At 54.2% G+C, this 20,246-nt stretch overlaps 2 protein-coding genes across 6 annotated transcripts; one reads left to right on the top strand and one right to left on the bottom strand.

Moving 5' to 3' along the window:
* Positions 1-338: 338 nt before the first annotated feature.
* On the bottom strand, positions 339-5,457 carry PODNL1 (podocan like 1). 4 transcript variants are annotated; one of them, XM_036233823.1, is made up of 10 exons: positions 5,255-5,457; positions 4,901-5,125; positions 4,281-4,374; positions 3,917-3,981; positions 3,679-3,788; positions 3,269-3,425; positions 2,883-2,998; positions 1,750-2,407; positions 920-1,068; positions 339-777 (listed from the first exon to the last, which is right to left on the bottom strand). In XM_036233823.1, the coding sequence occupies exons 1-10, from the start codon at positions 5,255-5,257 to the stop codon at positions 627-629; spliced, it is 1,728 nt and encodes a 575-aa protein (XP_036089716.1). In that variant the 5' UTR covers positions 5,258-5,457; the 3' UTR covers positions 339-626. The 4 variants fall into 4 exon arrangements, with proteins under 4 accessions (XP_036089716.1, XP_036089715.1, XP_036089717.1 ...); XM_036233822.1 differs by having other exon boundaries at positions 339-1,068; XM_036233824.1 differs by having other exon boundaries at positions 339-1,068; positions 2,014-2,407.
* Positions 5,458-12,435: 6,978 nt separating this feature from the next.
* DCAF15 (DDB1 and CUL4 associated factor 15) lies at positions 12,436-20,164 on the top strand. 2 transcript variants are annotated; one of them, XM_016162104.2, is made up of 13 exons: positions 12,436-12,600; positions 14,311-14,408; positions 14,491-14,626; positions 15,293-15,399; positions 15,484-15,623; positions 15,710-15,880; positions 17,780-18,217; positions 18,324-18,415; positions 18,519-18,647; positions 18,737-18,822; positions 19,048-19,152; positions 19,243-19,358; positions 19,710-20,164. In XM_016162104.2, exons 1-13 carry the CDS (start codon positions 12,469-12,471, stop codon positions 19,763-19,765), a joined length of 1,806 nt encoding a protein of 601 aa, XP_016017590.2. In that variant the 5' UTR covers positions 12,436-12,468; the 3' UTR covers positions 19,766-20,164. The 2 variants fall into 2 exon arrangements, with proteins under 2 accessions (XP_016017590.2, XP_036089713.1); XM_036233820.1 differs by lacking the exons at positions 14,311-14,408; positions 14,491-14,626 and having other exon boundaries at positions 12,464-12,600.
* The last annotated feature ends 82 nt before the right edge of the window (positions 20,165-20,246 follow it).

Genomic DNA, 20,246 nt, shown 5'->3' with positions numbered 1-20,246 from the left:
GGAAGGGGAGTGTCTGTGAAAGACATGTTTGACTCTCATGTGAAGGCCTGTGCATCTGCCATGGGTCCATGCTGCCTGAGGGCACCTGCCGTACTATGCATTTCTTCAGCCAGTGGCTTTGGGTGTATCTGGGTTTAGACGTGATCGGGCTGTACATGAAAGAGCTTGGTGACTTACATGTGTGCAAATAGAGGGCCCTGAAATGTAGCCCTACTGCTCACTGGCTTTGGGATCTGGACCAAATTGTCTGACCCACTTAACATTCTAGAGCCTCACTGGATGCAGGGATTGTAAGAACCCTCCAGTTCTACAAGGTGAAGGACACCTGGTTAGTGATGAGCACTTGAAAAGATTAGGCTTTATTGTTGCTGTCACCATCTGTGCAGGGAATGGGAATGTGGCTGGCAGGGCCAGTGTGGTCTGTGCACTTGGTGTGTGAGCTGCATGCCTCAGTCCCTCCCTGCATGCGGAGGTGGTGCCCCAGCTTCCTGGCCAGCGCAGGTTGAGTGGGCTTAGCCCTCGAGGCCTGGGAGAGCTGGGTTGAGGCCCCATGTGGGTGCTGTCTCCTTAGTCCACAGCCCAGTGGACCCCCAAAGCTCTGGATCACTCTTCTAGATCCCTCAGGCTCAAGGACCCCAAGCCCGAGGCTGACGTGGAGCTGTGGGTGGCAGCTGGACCAGGACCTGCTCGAGGTTTTCTGTTGTGTCCACCACACGCAGGTGTGGGAGGCCCAAGAAGGCCTCGGGTGCAATGCTGGTCATGTGAAGCCTGTTGGCCCTGGACCAAGAGGTGGGCATGAGGGCAGAGGCAAGGGGAGGGGGCCACAACCACCCTGAGCCCACTGGGCTTACTGGGGTCTCCTGCAGCCCACCAGAGCCCTCCCTTGCCCCCTAGACCCATCCAGCCACCCTCAGGGCACCTGAGGAAGAGGGCTCGCAGATTGGGCGTGCTGAGGAAGGCTTCAGGGCCCACATGGCTGATGCGGTTGCTCTGCAGGCGCAGCTCCTCCAGGGTCTCAGGCAGGTCGGGGGGTACAAAAGACAGCTCGTTGTGGCTGAGGTCCAGCACCTGGGCAGGTGGGCAGAGATGGCCCCATGGCAGCCCCAGGTCCTGGGCCACTTGCTCAGGCAAGCCCCAAACCACTATTCTCCCAGACCCTCCTCTCTTCCATGCCCAGCCTGGTCCTTCTACCCCTTCCCCTCCCCTCAGAAATAAACTGAGTCCTTTCTAGGGCAGGCCCTGCTGTAGGTGCTGGGGGCAAAAACAGGTTCCTGCCTGCTGTGGGAGACGTTAATGCAGCTAGTCATGAAGATGGCACTCTTTCTGCATCCTCCTGCTCTTCTAACTATTATTAACTATGATTGTTATCCATCACATTCTCCCTAACCAGGGTGTTTGTGCCTGGGACCAGGAGCTGTGTCACTGCCCAGCAGCACCTCCAATGCCTAGAGCGGTGCCTGACACCCACAGATGCTCTAAACTTGAATCAACAGTGGTCAGAAGGAGCTAGAGGTCAAGGTGTTCACTGGGGAGGTGGACTGGGTGTCCTGGAGGACCAGGTGGCGGAGCATAGCCAAAGGCGTGGAGGCAGGATCTGTCTTATCCACCCCAGAGCTGGTCCCTGTGGGGGGTGCTCTTTGTAGTACTACCTAAGGGCCTTCCGGAGGAGGAGCTGGATAGGCAGGGGGATGGAAGAGCCATGGGGGCAGCCTGGGGATAGTCAGTGTGGCTAACCAGCCCAGCCCTGACCTGGAGGGCCTGTAGCTCATGCCAGGTGCCAGGCCCGATGTCGCCCACCCGGAGCCGGTTGTGTGCCAGGCTGAGCTCCTGAAGCTGGTCCAGGCCAGCCAGTGGCTCAGGCTCAAGAGCCCGCAACTGGTTGCGCTGTAGCCGCAGGGTGTGAAGGCTGGTGGGCAGGCCTGTGGGCAGCTGTGTCAGCTGGTTGCCAGCCAGGTCTAGGCTACGTAGGGCTCGCAGCCGGCGGAAGGCTCGGTGGTGCACGCGGGCACTGACCAGGCGGTTGTGGGCCAGGTTGAGCTCGGCCAGGCCTGGCGTGGAGGTCAGGTCTCGGGCACCCAGCATGGCCACGCGGTTGTGGGGCAGCACCAGGGACCTCAGGCGGCGGGGCAGTGCCAGGGGCACACGCTCCAGCCCGTTGCCGTAGATGTGCAGTGTGTGCAGGCCCCGCAGAGGTCGAAGCGCCCCAGTAGGCAGCCCTGCTGCCCCCAGCTGGTTGTGCTGAAGCAGCAGGTAACGCAGTCCCCGCGCCCCGTGCAGCCTTGCCGCCTCCACCTGCCGGATGCGGTTCCGGCCCAGGTGCAGCACAGCCAGGGTGTGGGGCAGGCCAGCGGGCACTGCTGCCAGATGATTGTGGGATAAGTCCAGGTACTCCAGGCGGTGCAGCTTGCTGGTGGGAGAGAGGGCCAGTGTCGGTCTGGGTCCACAGCATAGGGGACCAGAAGGATCTTGGGGTTGCAGGGGTTTGAGGGGTGGTCCTGAGAGATGTCAGCTGGAAATTCCAACTTTTAGGTGCTGAGTTGAGAGACCTGTGTGGGAGGTAAACTTAGGGTGATAAGGGCAGAACTAACCCTCTGAGCCGCAGGTTAAATATGGGGGTGACCAAGACAGAATTTTGGATCCAGATCTACATCTGGTAGCTGTGACATTGGATGACAAGATGGAATCACAGGGTAGTTGGGAGTGAGGATGGCTGCCTGGTGCATGGCCAAGCCTAGAGCACAATAGGCATTCACCAAATGTGGCCATGGGTTAGGAGTCATAAGAGAGGGGTCGGGGGGACAGAGGGTGGGAGCCTCAGACTCTGACTCCTCAGACCCTACTGCCAAGAGCCTTGTACACTATCCTATCATCTCAGGCCCCACCTGAAGGTGGTGGCATCAAGGCCACTGTCTGTCAGCTGGTTGTGCTGGAGGTAGAGCTCACGGAGGTGGGTCTGGCGGCTCAGGGCTCCTCGGGGCACCTTGGAGATGAGGTTGTTCTGGGAAGCGAGAAAAGAATGAGACTGAGGGTCTGGGCAGATGGCAGCTGGGAGCCACAGAAGGTTCTTGAGTAAGGGAGTGATAGACGAGCTGGCTTTAGCAAAGCTGCTCAGAGAGTATTTATGACCAACTTGTGCCAGTAGAAGAGACTCAGAGAAAGATATTTCCAACTGCTGGAATTCTGAGGAAGCAGAGGGGTCCCCCAGGACAGAGGTGAAGGGGTTCTGAGGAGGTGGGGCCCGGGTGGGCGTGAGGTGAAGGAGGTGCACCTGCAGATGGAGACGCTCCAGAGAGGGTGGCAGGCTGGGCGGCAGGTAGCTGAGCTGGTTATTGGAGAGGCTGAGGGTGGTGACAGCCTCGGAGCCATGGAAGGCATCAGGGGGAAGACCTGCGTTGCTCAGCTGGTTGTTGTGGAGGTACACGGACCTGAGGGGAGCCAGACTCCAGCCACCAGCCTGTCCCTGAGCTCCCCACAGCCCCCCACTTCCACCCTGCACTGTAGCTCAGGGCTGCCTTCAGTGTGTGTGTGCGTGTGTGATTGTGTAGTTCCCCAGAGCATCCAGGGCCCTGTCTCCCAGAGACCCCAGGGCAGGCTCGTGACCCACCTCAGACCCCTATGGTAGAGAATGATTTAGGCATGCCTGAGGTCTGGGGGTGTCTGGGCTGGGCCAGGGGCTACCTGAGTGCCGGCTTCTCCCCAAAGGTGAGTGGGAAGATCTCTGTCATTTGGTTGGCAGCCAGATCCACAACTCGGAGGGAACGGGGCAGAAACTGGGGGGCCACTGAGAGCTGTGGGAACACAGTGTACTGGTCCTGAGGATCCCTTCCAGCCCCATGCTGTCCCCTCTGCAGTCTGTGCTGTGTGATCCTAGACAGGCCAGGCCTGGGGCCGAGTAGGGGGTCGGTGGGGGGCTCACCTTGTTGTGGGCCACGTAGATGTGCTGCAGCTGGGTGAGGGACTCGAAGGCTTCGTCAGGGAGTCCTGGGAGCAGGGCAGGCAGTGAGGGACCCCAAGCCTGGTGTCCGGTAGTGAGCAGGGGGAGTCTGTGCTCCTAGCCACCCCAGGGATCCTGGCCAGGGACTGGCAGAGGCTCCTCCAGGCACCCCCACTCCCTGTCCACAAAAGCCACAGCCAACCCCCATCCCGAGTTTCCATCCTGCTCAGCAAAGGGCAGTTCTGGGAACTGCCGCAAAGCCGCCCACAGACCCGGTGGAGGGGGGTGAGGGAGAGGGCTGCTGGGACCACACCAGGGAGGGGCTGCCTCCTGCTGTCCCTCTCACCCTCAGAGGAGATGAGATTGTTGTGCAGGTTGAGGGTCCGAAGACCGCTGAGGCGTGACAGCTCGTTGTAGGGGAGCTCTTGGAGCTGATTGTTCTGGGGGGCAGGGAGGGCATTCACACCCTGACCCTGATAACCTGAGTCCTCCCAGCCCTATTCTCAGCTTCCTATCACCCTAAGCAAGAGAGCTTCAATACCCCCATCACCCTGTAACCAAAAAGACATTATTCCCCAACACTTGTCTGCCTCTATAGTTGACTCCTGACACCCATCACCCTCGCCCCAAACAACCTCATAACAGCCAAGATCTTGACACACAGCAACCCATCATTCTCACAATTGACTCCAAGTGTCCCATTCCTCTGACCCCAAACAACCCCATAATTGTCAAGACATTGACTCTTGGTACCTCCAGTCTCTTAGCCCCTCCCACATCCAATATCTGTACCCCAACCTCTTCTCTGACACGCAGAACCCAACACTCACGCGGCCAACTATCATCAGTGCCAAGACCCACACACCCAACACCTCACCCCTGCATGTGGATCCCTCACCCCATCACCCTCACACTTCCCATGCTCAACCCCATGCCCCGCCCAGCACGCCCTTCCCCCCACACCACCTGCAGGGAGAGGTGCTGAGCAGCCCTGGTGATGTTGTCGGGGAACACCCGCAGGTCCAGGCCGTCGCAATCCACGGTGTCAGCCCGGGGACAGGAGCAGCGCGGGGGGCAGGCCCGGGGTGGGGGCTGTGAACTCTCCCCCAAGTGGGGGAAGGCAGCATCTTCCATGCAGGGGGCGGTTGGGGGGCCCGGCAGCAGTAGGAGCAGCAGCAGCAGGCTCAGCCGCTGGGAGTGGAAGGACTGGTCAGGGGGTCGCCAGGTTGGGCACAGGGTCGCCATAGTGACAGGAACATCCCAGAATGGGGTGTGGGGGCAGGCAGGTCCCACCCTCAGACCCTCCCCTACCCACCTCACCATAGCCAGCCCCAGTCCCGCCGTCTCGCCCGAACTGGAACTGCTGACCAGAGCTCCCTAATGGAAACCGGGCGGTCACCTCTCGGAGTTTCTGCTGTGGCTGCCACCACCCCCCATCTCTCGGCACAGGCCACCCTCCCTGCAGCCTATTCCCTTAGGATCACAAGAGAGCTGGCCCACCCTCTTCCCCGCCTTGGGGAGGGTGGGTGGGCTGCCAATGTGGTGGTGAGGACAGGCCAGCCCAGCTCATCCCCTCAGTCCCCCACCCCCAACCCCCCTAGCTCTGCTTGCGTAACCTCTGTCAGCCTGGGCCGGGCCACGGGAGCAAGGAATGTTTGGGGGAAAGCTGAGATTCGCCCTGTCTGGTATTTAGGCCGACCACAGGAAGAGTGGTGGGGGCAGAGGAGTGGGGGACACTTCGGGGCACAGGAAAGTCCCCAAGGAAATAGGGCTGACAGAAGAGGGGTCAGGGCAGGCCCAGGCTCAGCCTGCCAGCCCAGACACCAACCTGGGGACTCCCAGCCAGGTCTGCCATCTGTGCCCCTCCACTCCCCCACCATCTGGCCTCACTGGCAGCCAGACTCCCCCAACCCCAAATGGCCACGGCCACCGCCCGAAAGGAAATTACACATGTAGTGGCACCAGCCTGCTGGTTAAGGATGTGTGCTCGGCGCCAGCCTGCCTGGGCTTGAACCTGAGCTCAGCCACCTCTCTGGGCCTCAGGTTCCCACTCTGCAAAGTGGGGGAAATGTCGTTTCACCTCCTGGGAGGGGTATGAAGATTAAATAAAATGCCCGTGAAGTGTGGAGACAGCATCTGGCACATCCCAGCCCTCAATGCCAGAGCAGTGGTGTGTGCCACTGGGCAAGGAAACCAGTCTTTGCCCTGAGTCTGATCCCTAAGACATGCCACTTACTGGCGAGGTAACTTCAGACAAGTTGTTATCCAGCCTGAACTTTAGCTTTCTCACACATGGAATGGAGATGACAGAAGCCCCTTCCTCAAAGAGCAGTTACAAGGCATCCTCCTCTCACAAACACTCAGTGGCGAGGCGGTGGGCTGCTCAAAGGGTGTGAAGGAGCTGGGGATCTCCCAGAACCAGACCTTGTGCTAAGGACTGTATGTTTTTGTCTCAGAGAAAGCAGCTGTGAGGTGACAGAAGGAAGGGAAGGAGTGGTCAATAACTGATGAGTGATCACTGGGGTTATCAACTTGCTTGGAATTTACCAGTGTTAGCCCTCAAAATCTTGTGTCTTAGAAAATCCTTCATCTTGGGCAAATTGGAGTGTCTGGTCACTGTCATTATCAACCAAGTTCCTGCCATAGGCAACTAGGGCTCAGTCCCGCTGAGGAATGCCTGGAGATTATGTAGGACACATGCCTCAGAGCCAACCCCCTGAAGGGCAAGGGAGCTGGGGTATTGATCTTGCACTTACCACCATTTGTCCCTTGTTGAGGGCTGCCCCCAAGGGGCCTGAATTCCCTGGCACTTTGCGTAGAGTGGGCTCCAGCTCTAAAGAGTTATAGGTGCCTGATAGCAAGGCCTGAGGGGGCATGGCAGGCCCCAGACAACTCTTGCTACAGGAGGCTATGGGGTCCAGCCATGGGAAGATGGCAGGTGGGCAGTAAGAAGGGAGCAAGATATGGGGGAATGATGGAGAGAGAGGGTGTTTGTATTATTAATCTCCCTTCCACAGAGGAGGAAATTTGGACCCAAAGAGATGGTCATTTGTCCATGTTTCCCAAGACTCTGTGCGCTCATGAGAGGGCCCCTCAGGGCCTCTCAGGGATGGGATAGGAGGCAGGTCTTAGCTTTGGCCAGAAGAAAACAACAGGCCCCACCTCAAGTTCTGCATATGGAACTAATGGCTGCTAGTTTGACCACTGCATAGCAGAGTAATGGGGCCAACCCCAGGGAGCTACTGAACTACTGCACAAATCCTAGCCCCAGGGAAGCAGCAATGAGAACCAAGCTGTTTGAATTTTTGGCAAGGATGGAGAACCCAAACCAAACTAACCAATGCAAACAAGGGCTTTATTGACTCATGAATGAAATATTGGGGGGTATCTTTCAGGCATAGCTGGATCCAAGGCTGCAAATGTCATCCTAAAATGGATTCTCTCTCACCTCTCTTCTCTACCAGCAGGCTTCACTGTGTAGTGCCGCACTATCTCCAGCTGAAAGTCCCAAGCTTGACTCTCATTGGCCTAGTTTTGGTCATGTCCGTCTGGAACCAGTCCCTGTGGCCAGAGGGATGGAATGTGCTGATTGGCTAGGAATATAACCATTACTCTTGTAAATGACCCACTGGCCTTATTTCCCTTCAACAAACTCCCCTCCCTCCGTTCAACTCAGTCCAGCCAGCCCAGTCTTGCCCTGCCCAGTCCTGCTCTGCCAACCTCAGCAGGGTGTTCTGTAGTGACAGTGATAAAACGTGTTCTTAGCTTTGGCAGTGTTGATCCTGGCACAATCAGCATTTAGTATACCTTTATGGAATCCATGCAGAATTGTGTCTATACGTGTGGGAAGGTTTGCATGGGGAGGGGGTGTTTGTGTTTCTCAGTTCTCCTGAGGCTCTGATCTCAGAGTACAGAGGACTGTAGAGTCAGGGGGACAAGGGGAAGTTGCAGTAACATTATGGTTAGTGCAGCAATCTGGTCTCATTTTGGCTGTGGTGGGGTGGTAGGATGGGGTTAATGTGGGAGGGAACATGAGACTGATGAGAAATGTAATCTTCCAATCAGGAAAAAAAAGGAGTCATCTTAATTCAGTACCAGTTAATGACAACCTTGGGCCCTCCCCTCCTTATCCTCTGAAGGCATCCAACCTCAAGACACAGGCTAAGGTTCAATCAACTCTAATCAGCCTTCATCCAACTGATAAACCCTTCAGGATCTGGACCCAATCCATAAAATCGCTGATATTTAGATGGGCATAGGCTGCCTGGGATAAAGAACTACATTTCCTAGCTTCCCTTGCAGCTACATGCAACAATATGACTGTGTAAGCAGAAGTGGCATGTACAACTTTGAGGAAAAGTGGGTGCCTTTATCCTTCCTACTGGTGGAAGGTAGCAGTGATGGCTGGAACTCCATCAGCTCCATCAGCCATATCGGGCCATGACATCGACTTGGGAATAAGGGCCTTGAATGGTGGAGTAACAAGATAGAAGCAACCTGGGGCTCTCATACCATGGAAGGCTGTGCCACCTGAGGACTGACCAGTGTTTCGATCACCACTGATTTACCCCATTGGTGAAGGATGGATTACACACCTTAAATAGTACAAGATGGCCAAATACATGACACCTAACACTGAATAGATGAGAATGACATCAGTTTATTAGTCACATATCCTCAGGAGAGGAGGATACTGTATACCACATAGAGCCACATAGGGGGAGTGCACTTAGGAGGAGAATCAGGGAGCAGGAACTGTGGGAGTCAACCTTTGTAGTTGTTAGGGGCGGTTTTAGAAGACCAGAATGGAACAAAAGGTGGAGGAAGAATGAATTCACTGCTTTTTTTCTTCATGTCTGCCTGTTTGTATTGGGACACTGGTCTTCTCCTGCCATCAGACTCGAATATACGCCATCAGCTCCTCTGGTTCTCAGGCCTTCGGGCTCAGATTCAGCTGTCCTAGGTCTCCAGCTTGCAGATGGCAGGTCATGAAAACCTCCACAATCACATGAGCCAATTTGTCATAATAAATATTTTATATATACATATATGTATACACACACACACACACACAAATGCTCTTTGACTTATGATAGGGTTACATCTCAATAAACCCATCATAAGTTGTAAATATCATAAGTCAAAATACATTTAAGACACATAACTTACTGAACATCATAGCTTAGCCTTGCCTACCTTAAACATGCTCAGAACACTTACATTAGACTGCAATTGGGCAAAATCATCTCTACCACTGCCCAGCATCATGAGAGAGTATTGTATTGGAGCCCAAGAAAATATTACCAGCCCAAGAAAATACTAAAATTCAAAATTTGAAGTATAGTTTCTATTGAATGCATATCGCTTTCACACCATCACAAACTCAACAAATCATACGTTGAACCATTGTAAGCCTGATACCATCTGTATACATCTTATTGGTTGTTTCACATGTGTATTAGGCAGGCAAAATCATTCTGCATAACAAATGACCTCAAAGTTCAGTGACTAACACTAGAGTTGATCATGCATATGATACGATCCCAAAAGATCAATATGGTCTCTGCGACATAGTCATTCTGGGACCCAGTCTGACAGAGGCTGCACCACCTTAAATAGCAGCCTCCATGGTGGCTGGTGCAGTGAAAAAGACAGAGGAGACTTCCGCATCAGCTTTTCCGTGTTTCCAACCAGAGGTACCACACAATCCTTCTGCTGCCATTTCATTGGTCAGGATTAGCCACATAGTCCTGCCCAACAGCAAGGGATGGAGAAGTGGGGAGATGGGTTTTGGGAAGGGCAAGTGGAAGATTTGAGTATTACTCTCTCTGCGACACCCAAAGACTAGCAATCTATTTTTCTGGGAAAACTACACAGCCTCCAACAGATATGTACAAAGATGTTTCCGGCAGCTTTGTCTACTAGAGTGAAAATTCTCTATTGCCCTGCCTCTCACATGGCTTTCAACTTCATATCAATGAACACGTGTTGAGTAAGTGAATGAAAAAAATCCCATAAGAGGGAATAGATATTTTTTAAATGTACCTATTAAAATAATACAGAACCAGATCTAGGGTGCACAAGGGATTCCATCAACACATATTGTTTTAGTTTTCTGGGGCTGTTGTAACAAATGACCACAAACTGGAGGGCTTAAAACAGCAGAAATGTATTCATTTCAGAAGTTCAAATTATTTATTTGGATTTGTGGAGGCTAGACGTCCAAAGTCAAGGTGTTGGCAGGGTTGATTCCTTCTGGAGGCACCCTCCTTGACTCTCTTCAAGCTTTGAGGACTGCTGGCAATCAGCGATATTCCTGGGTTTTTGGCTGTGTCACTTCAAACACTGGCTGAGTTTTCACATAGTCTTTTCCTGTGTGTGTGTGTGTGTGTGTGTGTGTGTGTGTGTGTGTGTGTTGGGGGGAGTCTGTGTTTCTTCTCTTCTGTCTCTTATAAGGACATTAGTCATTGGATTTAGGGCACACTTGGCTAATCCAAGGTAATCTCATCTCAAGATCTTTAACTTAATTGCATCTACCTCCCCCACCCCAATAAGGTCATATTCAGTATTCTGGGAGTTAGGACATCAGCATATCTTTTTGTGGGTCACCGTCATTCAAACAACGACATGGATTGATGTGAGTAGAGCTAATCTTATGAGGAAGAAAAAGTTATAGAGACTAACAATTTGATCATTTTCATAAATTAAAAAAGATATTAGCTGTCTCTGGGGGAAGAACTGGGTAGCTGAGGCTAAGTATACAAGGGAGCTTGCCACCATATATCTTTGTATATCTGTCAAATAAAAAAAAAAACTTGATTGAAGCATACTGACATGCAATAAAATGAAAATATTTCAAGCATACATGAGTCAAAACTCATCATTCCAAAACTTCGCATGTATGCTCTCACAAAGCTGTCACCATAGTTAGGATAGTGAACATTTCTATAACCCCCAAAGTGTTCTCGTGCCCCTTTATCAGCCCTCCTCCACTTCACTCCCAATCCCAAGTAACCAGCTGGAACAGAATGCAGTGGCCTGTCCAAGTATCTTTATTAATTGAATATCTTCTATAAAGAAGATTGGTCCCGTCCCTCCATTTTTTAACTGAATCTAATCATAATGGATACAGGGGATAGCTATGCTATTTATTTATTCAATCATTTATTTACTTATGGACTCATGAGTATTTATTTAATGCTTTGTATCACAATGATCTCTTAAATTTCATATCAGATTCCATCATCTTACACTAAAAACCTTCGAGAGGCTTCACTTTATATTTAAGAGTGAAATCTTGCTTACCTTACCGACAAACCCCATATACTCCCTACCTGCTTCCTTGTCCTTGTCTGTTTTTCTTGGTCATTCCTGCTCTGGCCTAACTGGTCTTTTTTGTCTTCTCAATCATGCAACCCTCACTCCCCTAAAACTTTTGTCTTTGCTGGAATATTCCTCTTCCTCACCTTCACAGGGCCCCTGAGTGCTTTGCCAAAGCAGCCTTCTTCCTTCCCCTCGATCACTAATCCTATCTGAAAAAAGACGACATAAATTAATTTCCTTGTCTTATTGTCTGTCTTGTTCATTGCTGTATTCTCTGTGCTTATAACATAGTAGGTGCTCAGTAAGTATGCTAAATAAATGAAAGTATGAGACTGGAAGAATAGGGAGAGCGAGATCCATTCACTTCCTCTCTGATTATAGTCACAACAGCTTGCATCTGAGGTATACATGTGCCAGGTAGTCAGGAGCGCTACTCTGTAAGCCTCTGTTTCATGATGTGTAAAATGAAGATATAAAATGATCTAGTTCCAAAACTGTTGTGAAGATGATATTCATAGCACATTTAAGATTATGATTACTATCATATTTAAAATGGGCATAATAGAGACCTACTACACAGAATTGTTGTGAGCTCAGAACCGTGTCTGACACATATAAAGCTCTATATAACCGATTGATACGATCATCACCATCAGCCCACCAGGCCGCCCCCTAGCCCAGATGTTTTAATCGAATCTCAGATTAAAAATTTTTTTTTTTTTTTTACAAATCCCTTTCCTTGGCCAGCCGGGTGGCCCCTGTTGCTCCTCATGCCTCCGCGCCCGCGGACATCCCTGTGCTGGAGATTCAGGCTTTCTGGACCACAAGCTCCCATCACCCCGCCCACAGGCCTGGACCGCCCATGGTCTCCATGGAAACTCACCAGCCACTGGTGGGGCGTGACGCCGTCGGGACGAACAGGGGCCTCCACCAATCGGGTCAAAGTCATCTTGGCGTGGGGCGCAAATGGGGCCTCTGTCTGGTGTATCCTTGCCGGAAGGCGGGACTACAGCGACGGACACGCGGAGGCTGTACCGTTTCTACCAATCAAGGACCGAGGTGGCTGTGATGGACAGGCACAGCGGGATGAGGCCCCGAGTGCGGGCTTTCACCCAACCGGCGGGCCTCAGTTTCAGGAAAAGGCCAATGAGCAGGCGGCGGGGGTGGGGCGAAGAGGCCGGTTGCTCCGGAAGTGGAGGGAGGGGGTGAAAATGGCGCCCAGCTCGAAATCGGAGCGGAACAGCGGAGCCGGGAGCGGCGGGGGCGGCCCCGGGGGCGCCGGGGGAAAGCGGGCAGCGGGGCGGCGGCGGGAGCACGTCCTCAAGCAGCTGGAGCGGGTCAAGGTGAGGCCCGGAGTCTGGGAAGAGTGTGCCGGAGGGTGTGGAGGAGGGACGAGGAAGGTGGAGGGAGGGAAGGCGTTCGCGGGGTGAGGGGTTGGGGGCGGAGTCCCGAAGAGGGGGCTCGGAAAGAGGGGGCTGGGCGGGGCCCTGGGAAAAGGGTTTGGATGGAGGGGGCTGGGACGCGGGCTCGGATGGAGGGTCTGGGGGCGGGGCACCGGCGACGGGGCTGGGATGGAGGGGGTCTTAGAGGCCGCTGGAGGAATAAGGAGGAAGGGGGCGATCCAGGGTCAGATTCATTTTTCAAAACCCTGCTCCTGTGGCTCCTCTGTTATGGAGCTTTCCCGCCCCCTCGTCAGAGCCCCTGCTATCAGCTTTGCGCTTCTTCCGCCTGATGTTACTGTCTCCATCTAGCTCTAACCACACGGTAGCTGGGAGTTCCTGTACCTGTCGCTGCCTCCCCCATTGAATGGAAGAGCGGTCCCGCAGGGCCTGGTCTGCCCCCTCAAATTGGGAGCCACCTGAACAGGGTTCTTTCTCCCCCATCAGACTAAACTCCCAGCTCGCCGGTATCTGTCATCCATCAGTTTGAGAGCTCTGGGAGGGCAGAGAGGTGTGAATCTGGTCAGGCCAGCAGCAGTTGGTTCAGGATTGTGTCGCTGTGGCTAGGGAGTTTGCTTTCTCCATTGGGCTGGGAGCTCAGTGAGGAAAGGGCTGTGTCTCCTCATTTTGACTGGAGCTCTCTGGGCAGGGACAATCTCCGCCCTCAGCCTGGGAGCTCCCTGGGCTGGGTTATGGCTCCGCCCTTACCCTGGAAGCTCTCTGAACAGGGATCATGTCTCCCATGTCAGCCTGGGCGTCGCTGACAGGAGTTCCATCAGACTGGGACCTTCTTAAAGGCTGGGCTTTCTCCCCCATTGGCCAGAGAGCTCCCTAGAGAAGGGAGCTCATCAGACTGGACTCTCTTGAAGGCAGGACTGTATGTCTCCCATCAGCCTGGGTAGCAGGATCCAGGGTGCTTTGATTACTTAGAACCCAGCTTGTGCCTGCCTGTTCCCCCAGATCTTTCCTTGGTGAAGTTTTTGGGATGAGGGAGACAGTTGGAAAGAGGCTAAGTTGAGAAGGGAGAATAAGAAAGGGATATCAGACAAGAATTATAAGATCATTGGTCAGCCTCACCCTTCTGTCTCCCTCCATTGGACACCCAGCTGAGGCCAGGGCTGTCCCAAGGGACCTGAGCACACCATTTGTAGGCTAGTGGGTTGAAGACGGGTGAGTGCAGTCGGTCAAGCCCCTATTCGAGCCTTCTTAGTAGTTGAGGACACCCACAGCTCATTTCATCATGAGGCAGCCTTCAGGAAGGCAGCCAGGTAGCCTAGTTTGGCCAGGGTGACTGGGAAACCTTCCTGGAGGAGGTGATACTAGTGCTGATTCTTAGAGCTTGAAGGATTTGGGCAAGAGGGACCCTGAGGCTGAAAAAGTGTGGGGCTAGGAGGGTGGTGGAGGTCCCTGGTGGAGAGGGAGGCTCAAGGGAGGTCCAGCCAGCCATCTCCCCAAGCCGATTCCACCTTCTGGAGCTTGGATCACCCTTGACTGTTACGGTTGGCAGGGAGTGGGCCTGCCTGGGGTGCTGCTTTACCTTGGGCGAGGGGACTGGGGGGCTGCAGGTGGCCTCTGCCTGATGGTGCCTCAAGATCCTGGCCTCCACTTCCCCAGATCAGTGGGCAGCTCTCCCCTCGTCTCTTCCGGAAGCTGCCACCCAGGGTCTGCGTTTCCCTAAAGAACATCGTGGATGAGGACTTTCTCTATGCAGGGTGAGGCTAAGGCCGGGCAGAGGGGTGGCTGGGCAGGCAGTAGGCTGGCCCTGACCTGGGCACTCTACCTCCCCTGCCACAGACACATCTTCCTGGGCTTTTCCAAGTGCGGCCGGTATGTTCTCTCCTACACCAGCAGCAGTGGGGACGACGACTTCTCCTTCTACATCTATCACCTGTACTGGTGGGAGTTCAACGTCCACAGCAAACTCAAGCTGGTAGGGCCAGGCCCAGCACCCAACAGCATGACCCTGGCAGGTCATGCCACCCTTCTGAGTCTCAGGTTCCTTATCTGCAAAATGGAGATAGTGTGCTCTTGAGGTCATGGTTAGGACTGCCATGTTAGGTCAAACCACATGAAATTGCCATTTTTTGAGTTGAAAATGGGTAAGTAGCAGCAATTTCATGTGATTCAACTCTGAACATACAGCTCATAGAACTTTGCAGGCTCAGGTCCATTAGCTTGATTATGACCAAGCCAGTTGCCACACTGGCTTTAGTCCTCCCCCACCCCAGGAGGTGGGTGCTGTTATCCCAGTTTACATGAGCTCAGAAGTGAATGGGTTTCAGGGTAGATGGGGCTTGAAATCAATATGTCTGGCTGAGTACCCTGTGCTGGGGCAGGTCTCCCATGGGTTGCTTCCAGTCCTGGGCCCATCCTCCTGTTTTCTGCATTTGTGAGGAGTACCTCCCCAGCCTGTCAGGAAAGTAGAGAGGTGTGAGCTGGGGGCTACCTGGGGCTCCCTGGCCTGAGACACCACCAGAGGGATGCTTCTGGCAGCTCATGCCAGCCCCAATTCCAGTCTAGCTCTGTGCAGCCTTGGGTAAGCTCCTGTGGGTCCTAGCCTGCTCTGACCCCACACTGACCCAAATGTGCCACTCAGGTCCGGCAGGTGCGGCTCTTCCAGGATGAGGAGATCTACAGTGACCTGTACCTGACTGTGTGCGAGTGGCCCAGCGATGCCACCAAGGTCATCGTCTTTGGCTTCAAGTGAGACTCAGGAATGGTGAGGCCAAGGGTGGGTGGGTGGGAAGGGTGCATGGGCTATACAGCTGAGGCTATGCTGACCCCCAGCACCCGATCAGCCAATGGCATGCTCATGAACATGATGATGATGAGTGATGAGAACCACCGTGACATCTATATCAGCACAGTGGCCGTGCCACCGCCTGGCCGCTGTGCCGCCTGCCGGGAAGCCAGCCGGCTCCACCCAGGTAAGAGGCTGGGGGCACTGGGACACGGGCTGCCTGCATCATTATGCCGGGGTGGTGGCTGAGCCCTTGGGCATGTGTTGCTGCAGGTGACCCGAGCGCACAGTGCCTGCGACATGGCTTCATGCTGCATACCAAGTACCAGGTGGTGTACCCCTTCCCCACCTTTCAGCCTGCCTTTCAGCTCAAGAAGGACCAGGTGGTACTGCTCAACACCAGCTACTCATTAGTGGCCTGTGCTGTCTCAGTCCACTCAGCAGGTAGGCTTCCGGTTCTGATGATAGTCACAGCATTTGCTGTAAGCCCTATAAGGTCAGTTCTGTCCCATAAGGTCAGTTCTGTCCCTGCCTCGTGTGACAGAGGAAGAGACTAAGGCTCAGAGAGGTGCCTCATCTAAGTCACACAGCCAGAGAGTGGGAGTGTGAGATTCAACTCCAGCAACACCCACTCAGCACTGCTCACTAGAACTTTCCTCAGGCCTGGGATGTTCCATATCTGTGTTCACTACAGCTGCCAATAGAAGCCACGTCAAAGTGGCTCATGTGACCAAGGAACTGAGTGATTTTAATTTTAGTTATGTTTAAACAATCACATGTGGCCATCGGCTACCATGCTAGACAACGCAGCGCTGCTTTGTCTTCAAAAAGAAAAACGTTAATTAAAATTTTTAGGGAGTGGTCAGTAAACGGATGGCCCTCTTACATCTTTGGCAATGAGAAAAAAATGCCAGTGAAAATCACAATGCGATATCCCTGAACAGAGTGGCAAACATTAGGAAGCTGGATAATGCCACTGGCCGGTGGCAACGTGGAATGCTGGGGGCTTCCTGCACTCCCACTGCCACATGGCAACAGAGTATGACTGAAGCCCAGCAGCCTTGCACCTGCGCATGTCCAGGACTGTGGTGGTGGGAGCTGGGGGCTACCTGGTGTCCATCCCTGGGGATTCAGAAGGCAGAACAGGTGGGTATATCACTTATATCAGCAGACCCAGTGAGAGCTAGCTCTAGCATCACGTCCAGGGAGCATACCTCAAAGTTGTGTGCAAATGCAAAAGAAATGAGATCTAAAACCAGATAAGATGTAAAAGTTAACAGTGTTTCATTTTTGTAAGAACACAGTCAAAAAAAAAAGATGCCCAGTATGTCAAAATGGTTGCTCTTAGGGCAGGCAATGGGTATGAAAAGAGGGCTAGATGTCTATAACAGAGCCCACAAACCAGCCAGAATCAAGGCACCTTGTTCCAGGTCCACCCGAGGCTTTCTGCCCCTGCCCTGGCCATCTGTGCCTACATGGGCAAGGCCTTGCCCCCTATCAAGCTGCAAGCCCCTAGTGAGCCCAGCCTGGATGGGGCCACTGCTGCCTGCCCTATAGGATGGACCACATCAGAGGGTTCAGCCATGTACACCCAGCCCAGGAGAGGGGCATTGTCATCGATGTCTAATACTCATCCCACCAGAGGAGGGTGTGTACAGAAGCAGAATTTTGACTTGGCCATTTTCCATTCTTATCCCCTTCACCCTCTGAAAGTGCCATTACTCTGGCGGACAGGAGTGCATTGGTGGACTTGAATTCTCTCTCACTGTAATCTTGCACAAGTTTCTCTCTGAATGTAGAAGATACCCCCTACCCAGCCTCTAGGGTTGCTTATGGGGAGCCCAAAGGAGGCAGTACAGGCAGGGAGAGCCCAGGGCCCAACCAAGGTGCTGCTCAATTCATGAGGGCGCTGGGGCTCTCCATGCTGAGTCCACATTTTTCCAGAGCAGGCTGTGGCCCTAGTCAGGTGGGGACAGAGAAGTCCGCTGGAGTTGGGGAGGACACGGAGGATTGTATAGTAAACTCTCAAACTTACGTGGCTTTTACCTGCCGTCACCACAGAGTGTCAGCTTCCCAAAGGCAGAGATTTTTGTCTGCCTTGTTCACTCTTGTATTCTCAGTGTGTGGCACATAGTAGATGCTCAAGAATAAGGTTGGAACGAGTGTGTTTATGTGTGCATGTCTCTGTGTGTAAAAGGCTTTTTTTTCTTGTGGATATTTCTATATTGATCATTTAGTATGGTATTTCTGAGAACCCCCCCAGGGCAGGAGAGCATCCTGGACTTGAGCTCATTTATCGACACCCCCTCCACAAACTGCACTTCATCTCTTTTTATGTTCCAGGCGATAGCAGCTTCTGCCAAATCCTGTATGACCACACCACCTACCCCCCGGCCCCTGCCAGTTCTCCTGGGCCCCAGAGCCCAGAAGTGCCCCCTGCCCCTCTTTCCAGCCTCTGCCCCGAGGCAGCCCCAGCCCGGCTCTCTGGGACTCCGGATCCCTCACCTGCCATCGCCAAAGCCAAGGAGTTTGTGGCTGACATCTTCCGCAGGGCCAAAGAGGCCAAGGGTGGCACCTTGGAGGAAGCCCGGCCACCTCCCTGCCCAGGGCCCTCGGGCAGCTGCTGCCGCTCATCTTCTGAGCCCCTACCCCCAGGTGGGGAGGTGGCGCCCCAGGACAGCCCCCCTACAGTGGAGGCGCCAGCCCCCGAGCCTGGCTATGTGAACTACACCAAGCTGTATTATGTGCTGGGGTCCGGCGAAGGGACAGAGCCAGAGGATGGTGAGCAAGGAGCCCACAAAGCAGGCAGGGCCCTGGGCGTGGGAGGCTGGCCTGGAGTGGACCTTAGGCCTCTTGCCACCCCTGCTCCCACTTCCTGCCCTCTCAGAGTTCGAGGATGACAAGATCTCGCTGCCCTTCGTGGTGACTGATCTCCGTGGTCGCAGTCTGCGGCCCATGCGGGAGCGGACCTCTGTCCAGGTTGGTGCTGGCAGCAGGCAGGTCAAGGGGCAGCCCTTGGGAGCCTGCTGGGGTGGCGGTTGGCACAGGCCCCCCACCCCACCCCTCCACGTGCTGCCCACAGGGTCAGTACCTGACGGTGGAACAGCTCACTCTGGACTTTGAGTACGTCATCAACGAGGTCATCCGCCATGATGCAACCTGGGGCCACCAGTTCTGTTCCTTCAGTGACTATGACATTGTCATCCTAGAGGTGGGCCTAGAGGTAGAACAAGGCGGGCCCAGGGTCTATCTACTTTGGGGGTCACCCTCAATAGTTGTTAACCACTCCTTACCCCCCAGGTCTGCCCAGAAACCAACCAGGTCCTCATCAACATTGGCCTGCTGCTCCTGGCATTCCCATCCCCAACTGAGGAGGGCCAGCTCCGGTGAGTGGGAGGGACCCTGCCCTCACCTTTGCCCAGCAGGAGGGCACACTCAGACCCTTCAGTGGGAGAGGGGAGTGGGGATGTGAGAGGACTCCCTCTGCCCTGAAAACTTGGATCAGGTACTGTGTTACTGCTCCAAAGACAAGCCCCTCGAGGTAGACTGGGTCCTGGCTCAGGGATATGGTAATCACGCCCTTTCCTCCTCTGCTCCCCACCCCTCTGCAGACCAAAGACCTATCACACCAGCCTCAAAGTGGCATGGGACCTCAACACTGGCATCTTTGTGACAGTTAGTGTGGGTGATCTCACTGAGGTCAAAGGGCAGACCAGGTAAGGCTGGGCTGGGGCAGGGGCCTGGCCCGGAGCTGGGGGCCAGGGTGCATGGCCAGAGCAATGAGAATGCTCACTCGTTGCCCTCAGCGGCAGTGTCTGGAGCTCATACCGCAAGAGCTGTGTGGACATGGTCATGAAGTGGCTGGTGCCAGAGAGCAGCGGACGATATGTCAACAGGATGACTAATGAGGCACTGCACAAAGGTGGGCCCTATGATCCGATGACAGTAGGACAGAGGTCCTTATCCCAGTGCTGAATGGATGAGCACTCTGGCCATGCTAGTGGACGCCATGGAATTGGGGTGCGGGAAGGGTAGCCCAGCCAGCCCAAGCCCAGGGCCCTGGCAGGTGTGGCACTTGAGGACCCCCCAGCCAGTCGTTCATCCATTCAGCATACATTTATTGGGTGGCTACAGGTGGGAGGCAGAGATAACACAGCAGGGTTCCTGTCTTCCAGAACCTTCTGGGCCCAAATCAGGTCTGGGGAAGAGGCAGGTACCTCCAACAGCCTGAGCCTGCAAAGATTCCATGGTCTGTTCCAACCCTTCCCTGCAGGGTGCTCACTGAAGGTTCTGGCAGACAGCGAGCGATACACGTGGATTGTGCTGTGAGGGCCCGGCCAGCATGGACACTGACTCCAACTACCTCCATGGCCTGGGAGCTGGCCACCTTCCTGGTAGCCTTTTCCTGGCTGGCCGGCTGCCTAACGACCGCCACTAGTGTTAGGCTGTGGGGAGGGGGCTGGGTGAGGCAGTCTCCGGTGGCCTGAGAGTCTGGACACTTCTTATTTATGCCTATTTAAGTTGGGAAAGGCAGAGGGAGGGAGCCCCCTGTCCCACCAGCCTTGAGCACCTGCCTTCACCCTGTGCCAGGCTTGGGCATGGGCCCTGGGAGGCCGAATAGACCCTGATTCCCACCCCCAAACTCCCCTATCTGAGGTGGCAAACATCGTGGCCATCCTCTCCCTGCTCCGTTATTCCTCCTCATGTAATAAATGTTTTATTTCTGAACCTCACTGAGTTCCCCTTACTGTCCTTGGGACAGTTGGAGCCCCAAGCACCCCCCACCCCCAAGGCCCTCGGAGTCAGCAGT

The sequence above is a fragment of the Rousettus aegyptiacus genome, unplaced genomic scaffold (genome assembly GCF_014176215.1).
Source record: "Rousettus aegyptiacus isolate mRouAeg1 unplaced genomic scaffold, mRouAeg1.p scaffold_m13_p_16, whole genome shotgun sequence".
NCBI lineage: Eukaryota > Metazoa > Chordata > Mammalia > Chiroptera > Pteropodidae > Rousettus > Rousettus aegyptiacus.
Note: the sequence above shows the minus strand (reverse complement) of the source record. Positions and strands in the feature narration are given on the sequence as shown.

Bases quoted from the DNA above. Each gene is read 5' to 3' on its own strand.
- PODNL1 (XM_036233822.1), bottom strand. The intron at 3,982-4,280 runs GTGAGAGGGACA...CCCTGCTCCCAG, and splicing joins CAATCTCATCTCCTCTGAGG to GACTCCCTGACGAAGCCTTC. The intron at 3,426-3,678 runs GTAGCCCCTGGC...GGCTCCCCTCAG, and splicing joins GGGGAGAAGCCGGCACTCAG to GTCCGTGTACCTCCACAACA.
- DCAF15 (XM_016162104.2), top strand. From the start codon at position 12,469: ATGGCGCCCAGCTCGAAATCGGAGCGGAACAGCGGAGCCGGGAGCGGC. The intron at 15,881-17,779 runs GTAGGCTTCCGG...TTTATGTTCCAG, and splicing joins TGTCTCAGTCCACTCAGCAG to GCGATAGCAGCTTCTGCCAA. The intron at 19,153-19,242 runs GTAAGGCTGGGC...CGTTGCCCTCAG, and splicing joins GAGGTCAAAGGGCAGACCAG to CGGCAGTGTCTGGAGCTCAT.